The 17,622-nt window shown below is 50.1% G+C and overlaps 1 protein-coding gene across 1 annotated transcript; it reads left to right on the forward strand.

Moving 5' to 3' along the window:
* Positions 1-1,317: 1,317 nt before the first annotated feature.
* On the forward strand, positions 1,318-14,505 carry SLC52A3 (solute carrier family 52 (riboflavin transporter), member 3). Its single transcript, XM_008576058.1, has 6 exons — positions 1,318-1,348; positions 4,731-4,801; positions 9,083-9,706; positions 11,504-12,009; positions 13,351-13,474; positions 13,989-14,505. Exons 3-6 carry the CDS (start codon positions 9,140-9,142, stop codon positions 14,199-14,201), a joined length of 1,410 nt encoding a protein of 469 aa, XP_008574280.1. The 5' UTR covers positions 1,318-1,348; positions 4,731-4,801; positions 9,083-9,139; the 3' UTR covers positions 14,202-14,505.
* Positions 14,506-17,622: the final 3,117 nt, after the last annotated feature.

Consider the following 17,622-nt stretch of genomic DNA (forward strand, 5'->3'; position numbering starts at 1 on the left):
CCACCCTTTTAGGATTTTTGTTTTTTGTTTTTTTTAATTTTTTTTTTTTTTTAAAGATGACCGGTAAGGGGATCTTAACCCTTGACTTGGTGTTGTCAGCACCACGCTCAGCCAGTGAGCTAACCAGCCATCCCTATATGGGATCCGAACCCGGGGCCTTGGTGCTATCAGCACCACACTCTCCCTAGTGAGCCACAGGCCGGCCCTCTTTTAGGTTTTTTGGCTGAGTTACAAATTAAATTGACATAAGACAGATGAACAGGGGAAAAACCATTTTAATTACATACATACACATGAGAGTCCCACAAAATATGAGACTCAAGAAAGGTCAGATGATTGAAGCATCCTGAGCTACAGAAAAGAATAGGGGCCTGGAGCTTCTCGGGGGGGTGGGGGGGGGTGGAGAGTGTGGGGAGGAACGGTATGGTGAATAAAGGTTATCTTATGCAGATAAAAAGTCTCTCAGGTAATGAAAGTTGCCTGGAGCAGCCCTCTTCCTGAGACAGGTATTTCGACTAATGTAGATTTCCTTTATAAATGTAAATTTCTTTTACAAAAGGACAGCTTTTCAGAGCTAGCTACTTCTGTGTTTGCAGTTTCTCAGAAGAACCAGCTCAAAATATGCCAAAGAAGTATATTTTGGGGTGGCACATCCTGGTCTCCTATAGTAATATTTTGGGGGTGGTGTCCTGAGCCCCTGCCTGCTAAGCAAGGGATCTGGTCTCCTTCCCCAGCATCTGCTCACCTCTCCTCCCAAGCTTTTGCCTGGAGACTGATCACTCATTAAATAAATGAATATCTTGGAGAATAACACAAAAAACAGGCCAGAATCATTCCTAGAAGTCAACATGCAATGAGCAGTTACTAGGTGCATTTTACACTGTGTAGGTGCCAGTTTGAGTCAAATTCCAGTCCTGTAATTACCGGCTATAGCACCTTGAGCAAGTTGCTTAACCTCTATGAGCCTCAGTTTCTCCATCTGTAAAGTAGGGAATAAAAGCAGCACCTGCCTCATTCCTGTGCAAAAGGCCCCAGGGTAGGGCCAGAGCCAGCTGCTTGGGCAGGTCTTTCACCCTGTGGGGATTAACCCTCATAAAATCTGGATGGCAGAAAGCACTCACTAAAGTGAGCACTTTGTTGTTGCTGTTGTATCATCAGGATTCTCCTCCTAGCCAGTCTGCAGGGCAGATTCCAGCACACAGTAGGCTCACACTGGGAGCCCCACCCCCCCTCCCTTTCCCCCACCCTCCGCCTGCCTTTCCCCCACCTCTGGGCGGGGACAGGTTAATACTAACCGAGCTGCCTCCAGCCCCTCCCATGCAGAGCCGCTGGAGAACTGCACCAGCAGGTAAGAGGGCAGAACTGGGTGGCTCAGGTCTGTGAGGGCACAGCTGCACTTCCTGGGCCACCGCTGGCTGGGAGCACGGGGCACCGAGGGCGGGGCACTTGCTGGGGTTAGCAGGTGGCTCATGGCCTTTCCCCTAGCTTTAGGTTGCAGGGTTGGGTCGGGATAGGCCAGAGGGACAAGAAGGAAGAAGGGCCTCCTCATCAGCTGGTTACAGTAAGGACAGGCTGAGTCGGCTTTGCAGACCCCAGACCTCTCGTGTGGCCAAAAGCCTGGGCCCGCACTCACCTCTGCCCAGCTGCATCTTCAAGCCATGGGGACAACAAGATGGCTGAGCCTCACCAGCTTGGCACAGGGGTTGGGATGGGCACAGAGGGAATAGCAACTGGCCTGGGGGAGGTTCCACCAAGGCCAGTCCCGTGGGAGTCCTGACGCCCTTCCTGGCCCTGGGAGGGAGGGGAAGGAGGAAGAGAACTCACGTCCGGTCTCACAGGCCAGCCTGAGCTTCCCCCTCCCTCCTCGCTGGCAGCCGAGCCCAGCAAGCCTGGGCATTTCCAGACCCTTTCCCAGACAGAGAAACCAAGGCCCAGAGAGGGTGAGCAGCTGGCCTGAAGTCACACAGCCAGGGAGCACAGGCCAGGATGACTGCCACGGTCTGAGACTGGGGATGGGCAGGGTGTGGTCAAGTACCCCCTCCTCTCTGGGCCTTGGTTTCCCCACATGTATGGGATGGGGACGTTGAGTTGGGATGAGTTCTGGGGGAATTCTATGGTCCAAGGTATGGAGAGGTGGAGAACTGCTCTTGACACACGTGGATGTCAGCAGGAGGGCAGCTGAGCTGGGCACGGGCTCCCGCACACAACCACTCCTCCGCCGCCTGTACCCTGCTCGCCTCCTTCTCAGCCTCAGCTCCTCGTTTTTCTTGTTTCCGTCCCGCGTCTTTCTTTCTGCCCATTTCTGCTTGTAGCTTTTGGTTCTTCCTCTCTGTATCTCACTTTCCTCTCTCGCTCTCTTTTATCTCCCCATCTCTCCCTCTAGGCTTTTTGGTTTTGACCTGAACCAATAGAGCTATCAGCACAATGCCAAGCCAATCCTGCCCAGTCTTACTAAGTGAGGCCAGGTCCGGCCTCTAAGCAGAAGCCTGCAGGACTTACCAAGTTCTCCAGGAGCCTGGAACCTAAGACAATGTTAACTCAGACACTTGCCCAGGAGCAGGATGCGTCCAGTGCCCAGGCTGTCAGCTGGCGTTGCCTGGGGGCCACTCTCACTGACTCAGCCCACATATCTGAGGCAGGCTTTCTCCAGTCTGGCCCACGGGGCTTGGTGCCTGCCAGCTGCCAGCCTGTCTCTGCAGAGTGAGAATACGACCACAATGCCAGAGGGTCCGGTGGCCCACCTTTGGCAAGCCAGTTGGTCACCTGGGCACTGGAGGAAAGGACCAGGCCCTGCTCACATGGAGATTACACTCCCGTGGGAGAGATCAACGCTCAACAGATAGACTCAGATAAACTCCTGTAACTGAGCTGGTGTCCGATAATACTATGAAGGTGTAAAGCAGAGTGCAGGAGAGTGCCGGGGGCATAAGCTGCTTGGGCTTTGATGGTCAAGGTCAGGCAGGATGGGGGAGGAGATGGCCCAGCCACACAATGAGGGTGCACTGGCCCTGCACAGAACTCTACTACCAACTCCCTTCACTTTCTAGGGCCCGAGACACTCAGCTTTTGATGCAAGAAAGCAAGAGACACCTTTGCCTAGAACTGACCCTTCTGGTTTCTCTGTTTGCCCACCCATTGTGGAGCATCTTAGGTTTCTGGTCTCCCATAATCACAGAAGGGGCCCTGGATTCTTGGGAAGCAGACTTGTCTTAGAACCTCTCTCGGTTCTCCTGGGCCTGTGCCCCATTTCTCTGCTTCCCACGCCCCAACACTACAGAGGCTGGCAGCAAGTGGAAAACCACTCTGCTCAGTGAGGCCCCTGCAGCCTCTTCATAACCCCTTACCCCAGGCTGCCGAAGAGGGCTGGGTCCGCAGTCAGACATGCCTGGGCTCAAATCTCGGCTCCTAGGCTGACAGAGCTGTGTGACCTCAAGCAAATTCCTTTCCCTCTCTGAGCCTCAGCTTCTTCATCTGTGAAATGGAGGTAATCGTTTTATTATAATACCTACCTCAGGATTGTTGAGAGGATTTTATAGATAACGTGTGTAAAGAGCTTTAGCACAGGGCCTGGCATGATATACAGCTGATAAGTGGCAGCTGTTGTTGTTATTGGTATCTTTTTCATCTATGTCATCACAGCAGCTCCTAACTGGCTAACAGGCTCACTCCTGCTTCCTCCTTATTCTCACAACAGCCAGTCTCACTGACAGGGCCATAGGTGACCTGCCCCTGTCTCCTTCCCTGTGCCTCTCACTCCCACTGCTGCAGACACATTGGCCTCCTACCTGTTCTCTGAACACCAAGATCTGTTTCTGGGCTGTGGCAGTTAAGTCCCACCCAGGGCCTTTGCACTTGCTGTTTCCTCCCTGGACCACTCTTTCCCCAGACATGGATCCCTCCTGCATTTCCTTCCACACCCCGCTGAAGGTTGCAGCAGCTCTCCCTGCCCTCCCGGCTTTGCTTTCCTCTGCAGCCCTTGCCACCAGCTGACTGCTCCATATTTCTGTCTTTATTGTGCTTAGTGACTGCTTCCCGCACATTCCTGAGAGCAGGGATTGTTGTCCAGCATATAGTAGGTGTGCCATAAATACTGGCTAAATGAATGAACAAGACTGCAAGGTCATTGTAGAAAAAATAGAAAATGTAGATGCATCTTTTAAAAGTATCCCCAACACACTGAGCATCAGCCATTCTGAGTCTCTCCTCAGTTCTCTGAAATAGCCAGGCCTTTTGTACATGTAGTTCCCTCTGCCTAGACCATGCCCTTCGTTGTCATTGGTGGCTGTTCCTCGCTGTGTCCCCCAAGTCCAGGGGCACGTGGCACTTTTGAGAAACAGGAGGTAATTGGGGAGTAGACAAGGGCAGTGGACGGTAGGGGCATGGGGCTTGCTGGGCCACACCACCAGCCTGCCTGTTTTCCAGATAAAGGAACAGAGACTCACGGAGCCAAATCACTTCTCTCGATTACACAGCCATGGTGAGCCTGGGTCAGAACCCAGAGAACTCGGCCCTGTGGGGAGTGGAGATTTGGGCTTTTGATGCCTAGTGCCGATTGCAGCCCCTTCCCATCCCTGTGGCTGCCCTCTGGGGGACAGCTACCGATGTTTGCAAATGTGTAACTGAACACCTTGCTGGGCCTTCTTATTAGCTTAATAGCTTTTCAGATGGCAAAGGTAACCATCTTCTGCAAGTTTGCTTCCTCCGTTTAATTATTTACTTCTTTTTATTAGGTGTGCCATTCATTGCCTCTTCCACATCCTTGTTTATTTTGCTCGTACTTCTGCCGTCGTGACCTAGAACGGTGAGTCAATGCACCACTGCACGGGGCTCTTATCCCTGTCTGCTGGCATGTCTGAGACGATTTTGGGAAATGTTATTCAGAGCAGAGATACTATAGTTATGACTCCTTTATGAATTATAGTCCTTATCAATATGAAATGACTCTGGGTCTTCAGACTCCATGTGGAGAACTCGTTGTTCCGTCCTCCCTCTTTCTCTTTCTTTCTTTTTTTTTTTTTTTTTTTTTTTTTTTCTCTGGAAGACCTTTGCCCCCAAGTTTTCTCATAATCTCTCAGTGTTTTTTTTAAGGTGTTGTCTAAACAACTACTTTTGTTAGATTTTGATTTTCGATCAAATCCTGGTGGGGACAGGACCTGAGTTTCTGAGTCAGGGCATAGGTGGTAAAGGAGGTAAATGTATTCATTAGTTTTTAGTTACTACAATGAGTCAATATGCATCCTTGAACATAAGTCTCTGTACACTTAGCCAGTGTTTTGCTGTATATAAAATAAGGGTGACTTAAACAAGATAGAGGTTTATTTATAACTTCAACAACAACATTAAACAAACAAAATAGTGCAGAACAGAGCTGGTATGGCTGCTGTCTGCCACAAAATCCCTAGGGAGTCCAGTCCCCATCTAGCCTCCACCCCATCCCTCATAGTACAAAATGGCAGCTGGAGGCCATCACATCTGAGTTCCAGATGGCAGGAGGAAGGAATAGCAGAATGGCACACTTGCTCAGCTTGTAAGGATTGAAGGTGGGATTTGAACCCAAGTGTCTGCTTCTGGGTGTTACTTCAAGGGAGAGCACTAAGCTGACCGGAGGCCATGCTCAGAGTCTGGGACTGAGAGAGTCAAAGACTGAACTCCAGCCCCTGCTTTACCCCCAGCTAGTGACGGATCTTGCACAAGCCACATCTCCCTCCAAACATAAGGGCTGGCCTTAATCAGGAATTGCAGTGCCTAGGGGGTCTTGGGGGAGAGGGGCAGGGGAGGGCCTAAATTAATGAAGGCAAGAGGGATTTTTGCCATGTAGGCATGCAAGCTGGTGTGGCCAGGTCTTCCAAAATATTCCTGAGAAACCAGAAATCCTGAACCTTGTATTCCATCTCCTGACTTGCGGTTTCCAGTAACTAATTGTTTAAAACACTGAGCAAACCAAAGTAACATGTCTGCTGCCTGGCTTTGGCTAGTGAGTTACCAATTTATAAATCCTGAGCTAAATCATTGAGAAGAGCCCTCCACCTTTCCAATGCCAGACTCCAAATCAGTCCCCTGCCCTCATAGAGCTTCAGTCTCCAGATATCTTCATATCTCCACACAAGAAAAACCTTAAATGAAGGGACCATCGGGCACAGGTGAGGACACCTGTGAAGGCTGGGCAGCCCAAGGAGGTGTGCTGGGGACAGGATCTCTGATGAGGAGGACAGCACAGGCAAAGGTGGGGAGGGAAGAACGCGGAAGGGTGTTGCCCGGGGCCTCCCCTCTCTCTGTGGGTCTTCTTGGCTCACCAGAGCCAGGCTGTTAGGTCAGCTTCCTAAGTGAGAAAACAGAGCTGCAGTGACTTGCGTAAGGCCCCCAGAAGGAAGGTGGTGGAGCAGGACTGAAAGCAGGTCTGACCACGTTCCTTGAGAGGTAGGGGGGTGGCCATGGTGGCACCTGAGGACTGGGTTTCCTCAGTGGAGGTAGAAGGAAGGGAGTTCAGGCCCTGGGAACCATGGAGAGGAGCTGCCGGGGTGTTGGAGTTTCCTGGGTGGGGTGTAGCCACAAAGGACACTCCTGCATGTACTAGAAAGACTGATGTGTGAGCTGAGGGGTCCCAACACCACCCTGGGCAGGCTGCCTGCTGCAGGTGACCTCCAAATCCCACCTCGGCCTCAGCAGAGCCCCTCCACTGCTCTGGACCCTGTCTCCCTTCTATAAAAGGAGGTGACTGGCCCAGCCGACATGTCTCTCACATGATGCATATACCACTGGTGATTTCAGTTGGTGCCTCATGGGGGAATCTTTTTCCTTTTTTAATCTTACCAGTCATGTATTAATTCTTATGTAAATTAGTAAGGGGAAAAAAGAAAAACAACTATGTTGCCAAACCTGGCATTTCACAATAATAAGAGCTAACCCTTAGTGAATGCTTACTATGTGCCAGGCACCGTTTAAAACAACATAAACTCACTAACATATTTACATCTCATTAGAAACCATAAGGTTCATATTATCATTGTCCTCGATTTACAGATGAGGGAAATGAGACACAGAGAGGCAAAGTCACTTGCCCAGAGTCACCTAGCTAGTAAGTGGCAGAGCTGGGGTCAAGCCCAAGCAGCTGGCTCCAGGACCATCTGGCTTCTCTGATATTTTGGCTTAGACTAAGGGACAGCACAGGTGGAGTGACACTGGTAATTGGGAAGGTGGGAAACAGATGGCAGAATAGTTCTGGAAGGGTAGAGTAGGTGGTCTTCAAAGGCCTGTCCAGCTAGAGAGTTCTATAATTTCAAAAGAAAACCAGATTGAAATTTTATTTCAGGCAACCATATTTTTATATGTTCACATCGTTAGCAGATCAAAACTATATAAAAAGATATGTATACCCAGCATTTCCTGTGTGTCCTTTAAGGGTTGCTTTATGCAAATCCAAGCAAAGAGAACATATTTTACCTCCTCCTCTTCTGCATTAATAAGGCGATACGCTGTTTACCTACCTTGATTTTGTTCACTTATCAACATAGCCTGGAGACCTTTCCCTATCAGCCGGTTGCTTTTCTCATTCCTTTTTCCTTTAAACAGGTGTTTGGTCCAGCAGGTAGACAGTCCCTTTAATAAGCCCTTCCTCTGTTGATGGCAATTTGGGTTGTCTCCCATGTTTTGCTATCAACTGATGCCAGAGAAGCTCTTGGGAGGCCTAATAGTCGGCCTCAACCCACCCCATCCTCTTAGCAGATTGTTGACTCTGCCACAGGAAAGAATTCAAGGGCAGAGTCACAGTAGAAAGTGAGAACAGGTTTAATGTAATGAATAAGAGATACAGATTTCACAGACAGAGTGTGGCCTAGCTCCAGAGACTGAGCAGGACCCGCGCCAGGTTTAATACAAAAGTAAGAAATACTTAAAGTTTAGCACAAAGGGCAGGCTGGCTGACGAGAGTGAATCAGCCTCTTACTAAAAGTACGTTTGATACGAAAAGAAAGGGTACAGCCCCTCAGCCAGAGAAGCACGGGGTGGCCCCAGGAAAGTGAGCAGCAGCCCGCCTTCTGCCGGGGTTCCACTTTTATATTTTTTAAAAAGATGACGGGTAAGGGGATCTTAACCCTTGACTTGGTGTTGTCAGCACCACACTCACCCAGTGAGCCACAAGCCAGCCCTTGGGATCACACTTTTATAGTTTTGCTGTCTAATACATATTTGTGCTGTCTAATGAATATAAATTCCACTCTGCTGAGCATGATCGGCTATTAGGGTTATATAACCCCTTTCTAGGGATCGTGCCCAGCCACTGGATAGGTCAGCCCCTTGAGGTCTCAATTTCCCCAAGTTGGTGCCAAAAATAGAACCAACCAGCAACAGTGACTCTCCTCTAGGGGAGGGCCTCGAGGAGGGGTCTGAGACATCAGGGAGTGGCTTGAAACCCAGAGGTGTGTCCAGAAACCCGAACCCAGGGAGACTGAGCACCTCCCATCTCATTATCAACAAGGCCACAATGAATAATAATCTCGTACTTAACTCATTTTGTCCAGGGCAGGTAACCTTTGGCTCTGGGACAAACTCATGGTGAGAAGTGGCACTTCTGGGTTGTTTTCCCGTTGTGAATGAAGGCGACAATCTTTTCTTATGTTTAAGGCTTATTTGTACTTTTTTCTCTGAACTGTTCATGTCCTTGGCCCGCTTCTTTGTTGGGTCTTTTTGTTCTCGACTTCTAAAATTTCTTTTTATATTATGAAGATGAGGCCTTTTGTCTGTGATTTATGTTACAAATATTCCCCCCAGGTTGTCTTTTGTCTTTGACCTTGCTGTTGGTATTTTTTGCAGAAGTCGTTTTCTTTGTTTTGTTTTCCTGTGTTTTAACATTTATGCACTTGAATGTATCAAACTTTTCTCCTGTGGCACCAGGATTTATGAGTCATGGTTAAGAAAACCTAACCCACTTGAAGGATAGTTATAAAAAATTTCTGTTTTCTGCTAATTAAAAAGCCAGCTTGTTCCTAGGGAGGAGAGTGATAAGAGAAAAACCCTGGGCCCAAAAGCACAGTCCCTCACTAGGCAGTGAACTTGAAATTGCTCACCCGGTGTTTTTCTCCTTCAGCTCCGCGGCAGACTGGTCTGGGGAGGCCGCAGCCTCTGGCCCAGGGCAGACACCACCATGGCCTTCTTGATGCACCTGCTGGTCTGCACCTTCGGGATGGGTTCCTGGGTGGCCATCAATGGGCTCTGGGTAGAGCTGCCCCTACTGGTGACGGAGCTGCCTGAGGGCTGGTACCTGCCCTCCTACCTCACAGTGATCATCCAGCTGGCCAATGTCAGCCCCCTCTTGGTTACCCTGCTCCATCACTTCTGTCCTGGCTGCCTTTCCGAGGTGCCTGTTATCTTCACCGTGCTGGTTGTGGGCACCATTGCATGCATCCTCTTTGCCTTCCTCTGGAATGTGACCTCCTGGGTGCTGGGTGGTCCCCACAGTGTCACCTTCATGGTCCTCACCTTCCTCCTGGCCCTGGTGGACTGCACCTCTTCTGTCACCTTCCTGCCCTTCATGAGCCGGCTGCCCACACACTACCTCACCACCTTTTTTGTGGGTGAAGGATTCAGCGGCCTCCTGCCTGCCCTGGTGGCTCTTGCCCAAGGCTCGGGTCTTACCACCTGCGTCAACGTCACTGAGACATCAGACACCACCCCAAGCCCTGTGACCACCAGGAAGACCAACATCACACAGGTACCCAGCGTTACCAGAGCCATGTCACAGCACTCTGTGCTTGATCGCAAGTGCAGGGAGGGCAAACATTTGCTCCCCTCTGCCCCACTAGGTTCTTTGGTTGGTCTACACATTGAATTCACATAAGCAGATTAACAGCAGAAAATCCATTTGAATTATGTACGTACACTCAGAGGCCCACAAACATGAGATTCAAAGAAGGGCCCGATGACTGAAGCTTATAGCCTCCTGAGCTACAGAAAAGAATAGGCGCTGGAGGGAGGGCGAAGGGAGAAAATGCATAGTGACTAGACATTGTCTTGTTACACAGATAAAAGGCTTTCCGTGATAACGGTTGTCACCTTTCTCTTCCTGGTATATATACCTTTACTAATGTAAATTTCCTTTATAGATGTAAATTTCCTTTACAAAAACGCAACTTTTCAGAGCTACACCTGAGTGTGCAGTTTCTCAAAATAACCAGCTCAAAATAATCAAGATGTACCCAAGATGTCTATTTGGGGGTGGCATTTTCTGGAATCCTACAGTCCTATTTGGGGGTGGTGTGTCCTAAGCGCTAACACAAGAGCCATCATGCGGAAGGCTCCTGTTTCCTAGACGGTGCTAGACCAGCGCTCTTGACCTGGCTGCCTTTTAGATCACCTGGGGGAACTGCTGAAACATACCAGTGGGCCCCATACACATCCAGACCAGTTAAATAAGACTCTCTGCAGAGGGGGCTTGTCTGAAATCCTCAGGGTCAGATTTTGTTTTGGAATCTGGAGTTTTAGGTGATAGAGCATGCCTACCCTGGCCCGCGGCTGCGGTGGTGCCGGTGACCCAGCAATCCAGCGCAGTGACACCACTTCCTGTCAGCATTCACGCCCAGTGGGTAGATTAGATGAGGGCTATAAACAGCCTCAAATCCACTCAACTGTTGCTACCAACTGACTCATGAACACATTTTGATTTTCAAAGCTTTTTGGATTCCAGAATTGCAGATAAGGGATTGTGAACTTATGTTTATTCAAAATTCCCCAGGTGATGCCCATGCATAGCCAGGGTTGAGAACCATAGACTTTAGACCTTATTTTGATTCCTCATGTTCTTAAAACTTCAAACTTTTTATCAGTGGATATTGGACAATTTACATATGTCTGGAATCATCCAAACCAAACAGCATAACAGCAGCAGTGGCCCCAAACCACACTGGCCCGCAAGCATTTTTTGTGTGTTTGAAAGAGTTGATATTTTAAATTTTTGAAATTTCACATGCTAGCATACAAATCTAGGTGTGTGACATCTCTTGAAAAGAGATCTGGCCACACCAGGCCACTTTGCCCTAAGGTGACCTTGGGTGGAGGCAGCCTTTAGGGTGGACAGCTCTCCAGTCCCTGGCTAGCCCCTCCTCTGAACGTAATTGTGGATGCCACCCCTGTGGGAAAGTAGAGTGGTAAAAGGTATAGCTTCCAACTCAGAAAGCACCAGGTGGACTGGCTTTGCTGCAAACTCCCCATGACCCTCAGATAAGTAACAAACCATTCTGACCTCAATTCCTTCTAAAACGAGGGATAGTGGGCCCCATGCACAGGGCAGTTAGGAGGACCCAGAGCTGATGCATGCAAAGTGCTGGTGTTCATTGAGCAGTCAGTAGTGCAAGCAATTCTTATTATTACCTTATTAGTTATTTGTGTATCAGTTATTTATTAACAGCAATTCACCTGTATTCTGTTTTCTCACTATCGTCAATATTGTTGTTGTTACCTGCATTCTGACATTCCCCAGGCATCTGACTGGCCCTTTCTTGTCTTTCCCCAGGGAGCTCACAGCACCCTTGGCCCTGACCTCCCTTGGACGTCAGCCCCCGTGGTCTCTCTGCAGAGCCGCTACCTCCCTGCCCACTTCTCACCCCTGGTCTTCTTTCTCCTGCTCTCTTTCATGATGGCCTGCTGCCTCGTCGCTTTCTTTCTCCTCCAGCGTCAGCCCAGGCGCTGGGAAAGCTCCGTGGAAGACCTCCTCAGCTCCCAGGTCACCCTGCACTCCATCCGGCCACGGGAGGAGAAGGCGCTGGGCCCCCTAGGCCCGGTGGACAGCAGCAAGGGCCAGGGGCATCTGGAGGAGAAAGTGGTCCCCCACCACCCAGCGTACCTGGCCTTCATCTATGTCCTGGTGGCCTTTGTGAACGCACTCACCAACGGCGTGCTGCCCTCAGTGCAGACCTACTCCTGCCTGTCCTACGGGCCTGTTGCCTACCACCTGTCCGCCACCCTCAGCTCCATGGCAAACCCCCTCGCCTGCTTCCTCTCCATGTTCCTGCCTAACAGGTCTGGCCCTGGGGAACCCTGGGTTGGGGAGCACCTTGTTCCAGAACCCCAAATTCTACTGTTCATACCTCCTGGGCTGTGTGGGTGGTGGTTAAGAACATGATTTCTGGAGCTCCACTGCCTGGGTTCAAATCCCAGCTCTGCCACTTACTGGCAGTGTGATATTGGACAAGTCACTTGACCTCTCTGTGCCTCAGAGATATTTATCTGGAAAAATGGAGGTAATATTAGTTGTACTTCCTGGATTGGGACCTGGGATTTCAATTTTTAATATGCTCAAGCGGTTCTGATGCAGGGGCCTCAGATCCTCATCGGAGAAACCTTGGGATCTTGAAATTTTAGGTCCTACAGCCTCCTGTCCACCCCTCTGTCCTGCCTGCCCTCGCTGGCCTTTCAGACCTGCTTACACTCACCTCGCCCAGCCCAGGAAGGAGGAGAGTGAGGACAGGAGAGTTAGGACAGAACATGTCAGTGCACCAGGAAGCTGGCTTTTCTCTCTTGGGGCTTAAAAGCCCTGGAGGGAAGATGGGAATATATGGGGAAGTAAGACCAGCGGCCTAGACCTGCAGGATCTGTTTGGAATACAGAATCTGAGAGTTATGGAATCCACGAATTTTGGAGCAGAAAGAGGCCTTAGTGGCAGAGGAAGTCCTCTTCACTCTCACCCAGGGGTCAGAGCAGTCTTGGTGTTCTGGAGATTGTGGATAGTGGGACCCCAGGGATAAGGACCTCAAATGAAAGGCAGTGTCTTTAGTTCAACCTAAGGTCTGCATGGAAGGTCCCCTGTAGAGTGATGCTGCGCAGCCAAGCTAGCTGCTGGCCAGGGCCCCTAGAGATCATGCTAACCTCGTGTTGCAGACAGAGGTCACCCAAGGTCACAGCACACCCTGCAGTGCCAGTACCGAGATCAAAGGCACCTTCTCATCAGCCTGGCTTCCTGGCTGAAGCTGGGGGTGTTGCAGGAGGAAATGGCAGCAGACACAAAACCAGGTGGGACCCACGGCTGGAGCCAGGCCCTGCACACTGCTCCTATAGGTTACCACAGACCTGCAAGACTCCCATTTTGCTGGTGAAGAAACAGAGGCTCAGGGACCAGTCTCATAGCTTAAATGATGGGATTTGAACCAGGTCCATCTGGCATCAGAGTCTGTTTTGTTTCTTCTGCTGGGATGCTGGGCCCTGCCCTTAACAGTCCCAGTGACTCACCCACTCCTGCCCCTCAGGAGCCAGCTGACCCACTTGAGCCAGGTAGCCTGGAATTTTCCACATGGCCCCTGGGGATGCAGAGGGCAGAGATCAGGCTTCTCACCTCCTCTGCTTACGTCCCCAACTCTACTCTAGGTCGCTGCCATTCCTGGGGGTCCTTGCGATACTTGGGACTGGCTTTGGGGCCTACAACATGGCCATGGCAGTGATGAGCCCCTGCCCCCTCATGCAGGGCCACTGGGGTGGAGAAGTCCTCATCGTAAGTACCTGGCCTGTGAGGCTGCTCCGCCCTCCCAAGCCCCCCATGTCTTAGCCAAAGCCTGGGGAAACCCCAGGCACAGCCCCTTCTATTGGTCAAAGTTTCTGTGGTGCTCTCAGGAAGCCCCAGGTGGGAGGGCCTGCTCTTCATTTGGGAGAGGAGGCTTCAGGAACTGAGGTGATGTGTCCAGCCTCTTCCTTGAATGCCACATTCTTCCCACCATGTGCACCTCAGCTGTGGCCTTCTCTCGGATGCCCTTGAATTGATCACGGGGCTGGAAAAGCCACTGAGTTCTCTTTTGCCATTCGTGGGTCAACTCATGGCAGGTCAACTCATGCCATTTGTGGGTCAACTTAGCCCTGCAGGGTCACTCCCACAAGGTTTTCCTTGCACTTAGAGGTTATTCCGTGGGTTTCTCTTAGCCCTATCAGGTGACCCTATGAGTGCCCTTCGCCCCTGGGGCTCACCCCACAAGCTCCGTTTACTCTTCATCTGTCCCCCCCCATCCCCGCAGGTGATCTCATGGGTGCTGTTCACTGGCTGTCTGAGCTACGTCAAGGTGATGCTGGGCGTGATCCTGCGCGACCGTAGCCGAAGCGCCCTCTTGTGGTGCGGGGCGGCGGTGCAGCTGGGCTCGCTGCTCGGAGCCCTGCTCATGTTCCCGCTGGTCAACGTGTTGGGGCTCTTCTCCTCCGCTGACTACTGCAGCCTGCACTGCTCTGCCTAGGCCGGCTGGGGAGATGTGGACCATCACAGGGTGCCAACCCCGCCCCCATTACTAACACCTGGAAACTGGCCCCGAGAGCGGGCCAGGGTCGTGCCCAAGGTCACAGAGCAAGTGGTTGGCAGCTGGGAGGCAGAGCCTGAGTATTTGAACCCAGAAGGCAAAGTCCCATTAGGGACTGTGGGGAATGCTACAGGCCTCCTAGAGGACCTGGAAATGCGAGGCACAGCCCTGCCCCCAACTCTGTGTCACGGTGCCTGTGATTGCACCAGTTCAGAACTTCTTTGGCTCTTGAGAGAGAACTGATTTGCAGGAAGCGGGTCCAACTATGTTAGACAGGAAACAGCTGGGAGGGCGAGCCCCCCTTGCAACGGTATGACCATGGGGAAGTCACTTGACTTCTCTGTGCCTCTCATAAAATGCAGATTATAATAAATAGCACCTGCCTCATAGGCTTGCCAGAGTTAAAAGGGAGGAGCACCCAGCATGTAGCTAGCCTTCCCAGGCCATTTTCTGATCTGATGCCCCATGGTAATAACACTGTGGGGCCTGCACACCGAGGACCCGGGGAAGCTGTTCCCTCACCTCGAAATGGGAGAGGTCATTGCTATTATGTTTTACTTTTTTTTTTCTTAAATAAAGACATTCCCTGATTTTATACTCAGATCAGCCTTCAAAGAAGTCCAATGTGAATCCAAAAAGTGTGTCAATATAATCAGTTTCCAGTTGGTTCTAAGGTCAAGGCTGAGCTCAAAATGAACAGAAACAAGTGCTTAGAGAATGTCTGATCCTGGGACTTCTTTTCTTTAGTGGTTTGTTTTGTTTGCTTGCCACCATCACCACACTCTCCCCTTTTCATTTATTTTGAATAGGTAATATAGTCACATGTTTCAAAAACCAGAAACTATAAAATGATGCGCAGGGAAAAGTCTCCGTCCCTCTCCTGTCCCCCATCTGCCCAGTTTCTCTTAACACACACACAAGCACTTTTATTAGTTCTTTGTTTACCTTTCCAGAGAATAGGCAAATGTAAGTGAATACAAATATAGAGTCTTCCTTCTCAGACTTCTTTTTACAGACTAAGTAGTAATTATTATGCACCTTGAACTTTTCATTCAACAGTGAAAATGGAGATAGACTCATTCCCTGTCACAGCTGCGTAGTGCTGTAATGTGTGGAGCTGGCAGGTTCCTTTAACCAGCCCTCTGGATAAAGACATTTGAAAGTGTCAGGGATGAAGTTAAAAATAAAATCTTCCACTAATCTAGAAAACCTCTCCACAAACAGAAGAGAAAGAAAACAATTGTATGATTGAATAAGCGTTAAGTGAGACTGCAGTGAGCATCGCAGACTGTCCACTGAAAAGACTGCAAAGGCAGAAATAACCGTCCTCTAGTACGATGACTGGACAGCACCGTTTGTCACATAGTTCATCCTGAATTCAGCTGGTAATTGGAGTGGCCACCTGTGTTAGCTAATTGTCTTTATCCAAAGGAAACAGACTCGTTTTTGCAACTTGGAGCCACGCACTGAAGTTAGGTTCCCACCCTCCCACGGAGGCTGGGCGATAAGGGTGCTATCTTCCTTGATGTTTACATCCCAAAGAGATGGCTCCCAGGTCCTTGGGGAAAACATTCCTGGAGTATAAAACTGGTAAGAGATTCATTCAGCTTTTAAAAAGACTCACATCTTAAAGGGACAAAGAATTTACAAGTTTTCTAAAGTAAAGAGTCATGTGCTTAACAATGAGGATTCATTCTGGGAAATGCACAATTTTGTCTTTGAGTGAACCTCACAGTGCACTTACACAAATCTGTATGGTATATCCTACTGCATACCTAGCCTATATGGTATAGCCATTATAATATTTTGGGACAACTGTCATGTGTGGTCCTTCATTGACCGCATCATCGTTATGCAGCACACGACCATACTCGAAATAAAGGGAGGGAGAATGTTTCTTTCCCTTTGTACCAGGGAGGATTAATTTTTTTATTTATATTTGCTCTTACAAGGGCATTTGGGATGTTTCTGATCATTCCTTCCCAGAAAGGGTGTTGGAGTGGATGATGGAGAAGATAATTTTCTCTGTACTGACATGGGAAGATGCACCAAGGTTAATCACGTACATACACAGAGAGAGAGAGAGAAAGTAGATTCAGGAGAGTCTGGAGTATGGCACTACCCATGCTGGGACATTGTCAGGGCTAGGTGGAGAGTAAGCTGGTATTTGGAAAAGACACCTCCACTTACGACCCTCTCTGGTTTTGCTTTCTCTCACTGCCCTTGGAAGTCTTTAGCCTTTAAGTTCATGTGCATAAGTCAGCTCTCCACAGCCTCTTGCTCAGTACATGAGGGTGATAAAGGCACCTTCCTCCCAGGATCATTGTGAGGATTAATTGAGCTAATTAGTGCACAGAGCTTAGCACCGCACCTGCAAACAGTCAGCGCTCCATACATGTCATTAAAAAGCTGCCACTTGGGAGAGTACCCACCACAGACCCTTGAGGCCCCTGAGCTACAATTCTGCCCACTCCCCCATGCCCACCCCTGCCCCTGCCCCAGCTTAAGTCCAGTTTCGAGGCTGACTTGAGAAATGTGATGTTTCAACAGAACATCAGGTGACCAACCAAGTAAGTTCCCTGAAGAATGAGATCAGGACTCTGGACTCAGCCTGGGGCTGGCAAGGGCATAGGATTCTCCAAGGACGCCCTCCCACCCCCCTCATCCCACAGCTGGTATCTCAAAGCAGGTAGGAGGAAAGAAAATGAAAAAAGGCCGAAGGTGCTGGCCAAGTAGCAGAGGCTGCACTTGTGGGGTGTGAGGCAGCAGGGTGTATTGAAGTGCCTGGAAGGAGGCCAGGGCGAGGGACCCATAGGTGGCGGGGGGGGGGGCATTGGCAGTCAAGATTATGGAAGAGGGAGAGGGTTGCGATGACCTGTGTGGGTTTTTTTGGGGAGCGGGTGACACTGAAAGGGACTGCAGCAGATGCAAGCAGGCTCAGAAACCACTGTAGCCACCCCAGATAGAAATAATGCCACCCTGGGCAAAGAGGGCCCCACACTGGGTGAGTGATGCCAAGGGTCAATGTATCACACAGATCAAAATGCTCTTCTTTTTGGTCTCTTAAGAATACTTTCCAGGAGGTCAGTGACCAACTGAGCAAAGGGACTCTACAAGAAAAGGACAGAACAGCCCATCCTCCTCCCTCCACCCCATTCCAGCAGATGGGAGCTGAGAGGTGTGGGCAGTAGGGGTGGTGGTCCCAGACTGTAAAGCTGGCCACCAAACGCCCACAGCGGGGGTCCCCAGGAGACTTTCTTCTTGCCATTTTGCTGGCATGGGGTACACAGGGAGACTAGAATTGCCTGAAAACCAGAGCCAGAAAAGTGAAGCCTGAGGCAGGGGGGCCCACCCATCCTGG

Source organism: Galeopterus variegatus, unplaced genomic scaffold (genome assembly GCF_000696425.1).
Source record: "Galeopterus variegatus unplaced genomic scaffold, G_variegatus-3.0.2 Scaffold1282, whole genome shotgun sequence".
Taxonomy (NCBI): domain Eukaryota; kingdom Metazoa; phylum Chordata; class Mammalia; order Dermoptera; family Cynocephalidae; genus Galeopterus; species Galeopterus variegatus.

Bases quoted from the DNA above. Each gene is read 5' to 3' on its own strand.
- SLC52A3 (XM_008576058.1), top strand. From the start codon at position 9,140: ATGGCCTTCTTGATGCACCTGCTGGTCTGCACCTTCGGGATGGGTTCC. The intron at 12,010-13,350 runs GTCTGGCCCTGG...ACTCTACTCTAG, and splicing joins TCCATGTTCCTGCCTAACAG to GTCGCTGCCATTCCTGGGGG. The intron at 13,475-13,988 runs GTAAGTACCTGG...CCATCCCCGCAG, and splicing joins GGGGTGGAGAAGTCCTCATC to GTGATCTCATGGGTGCTGTT.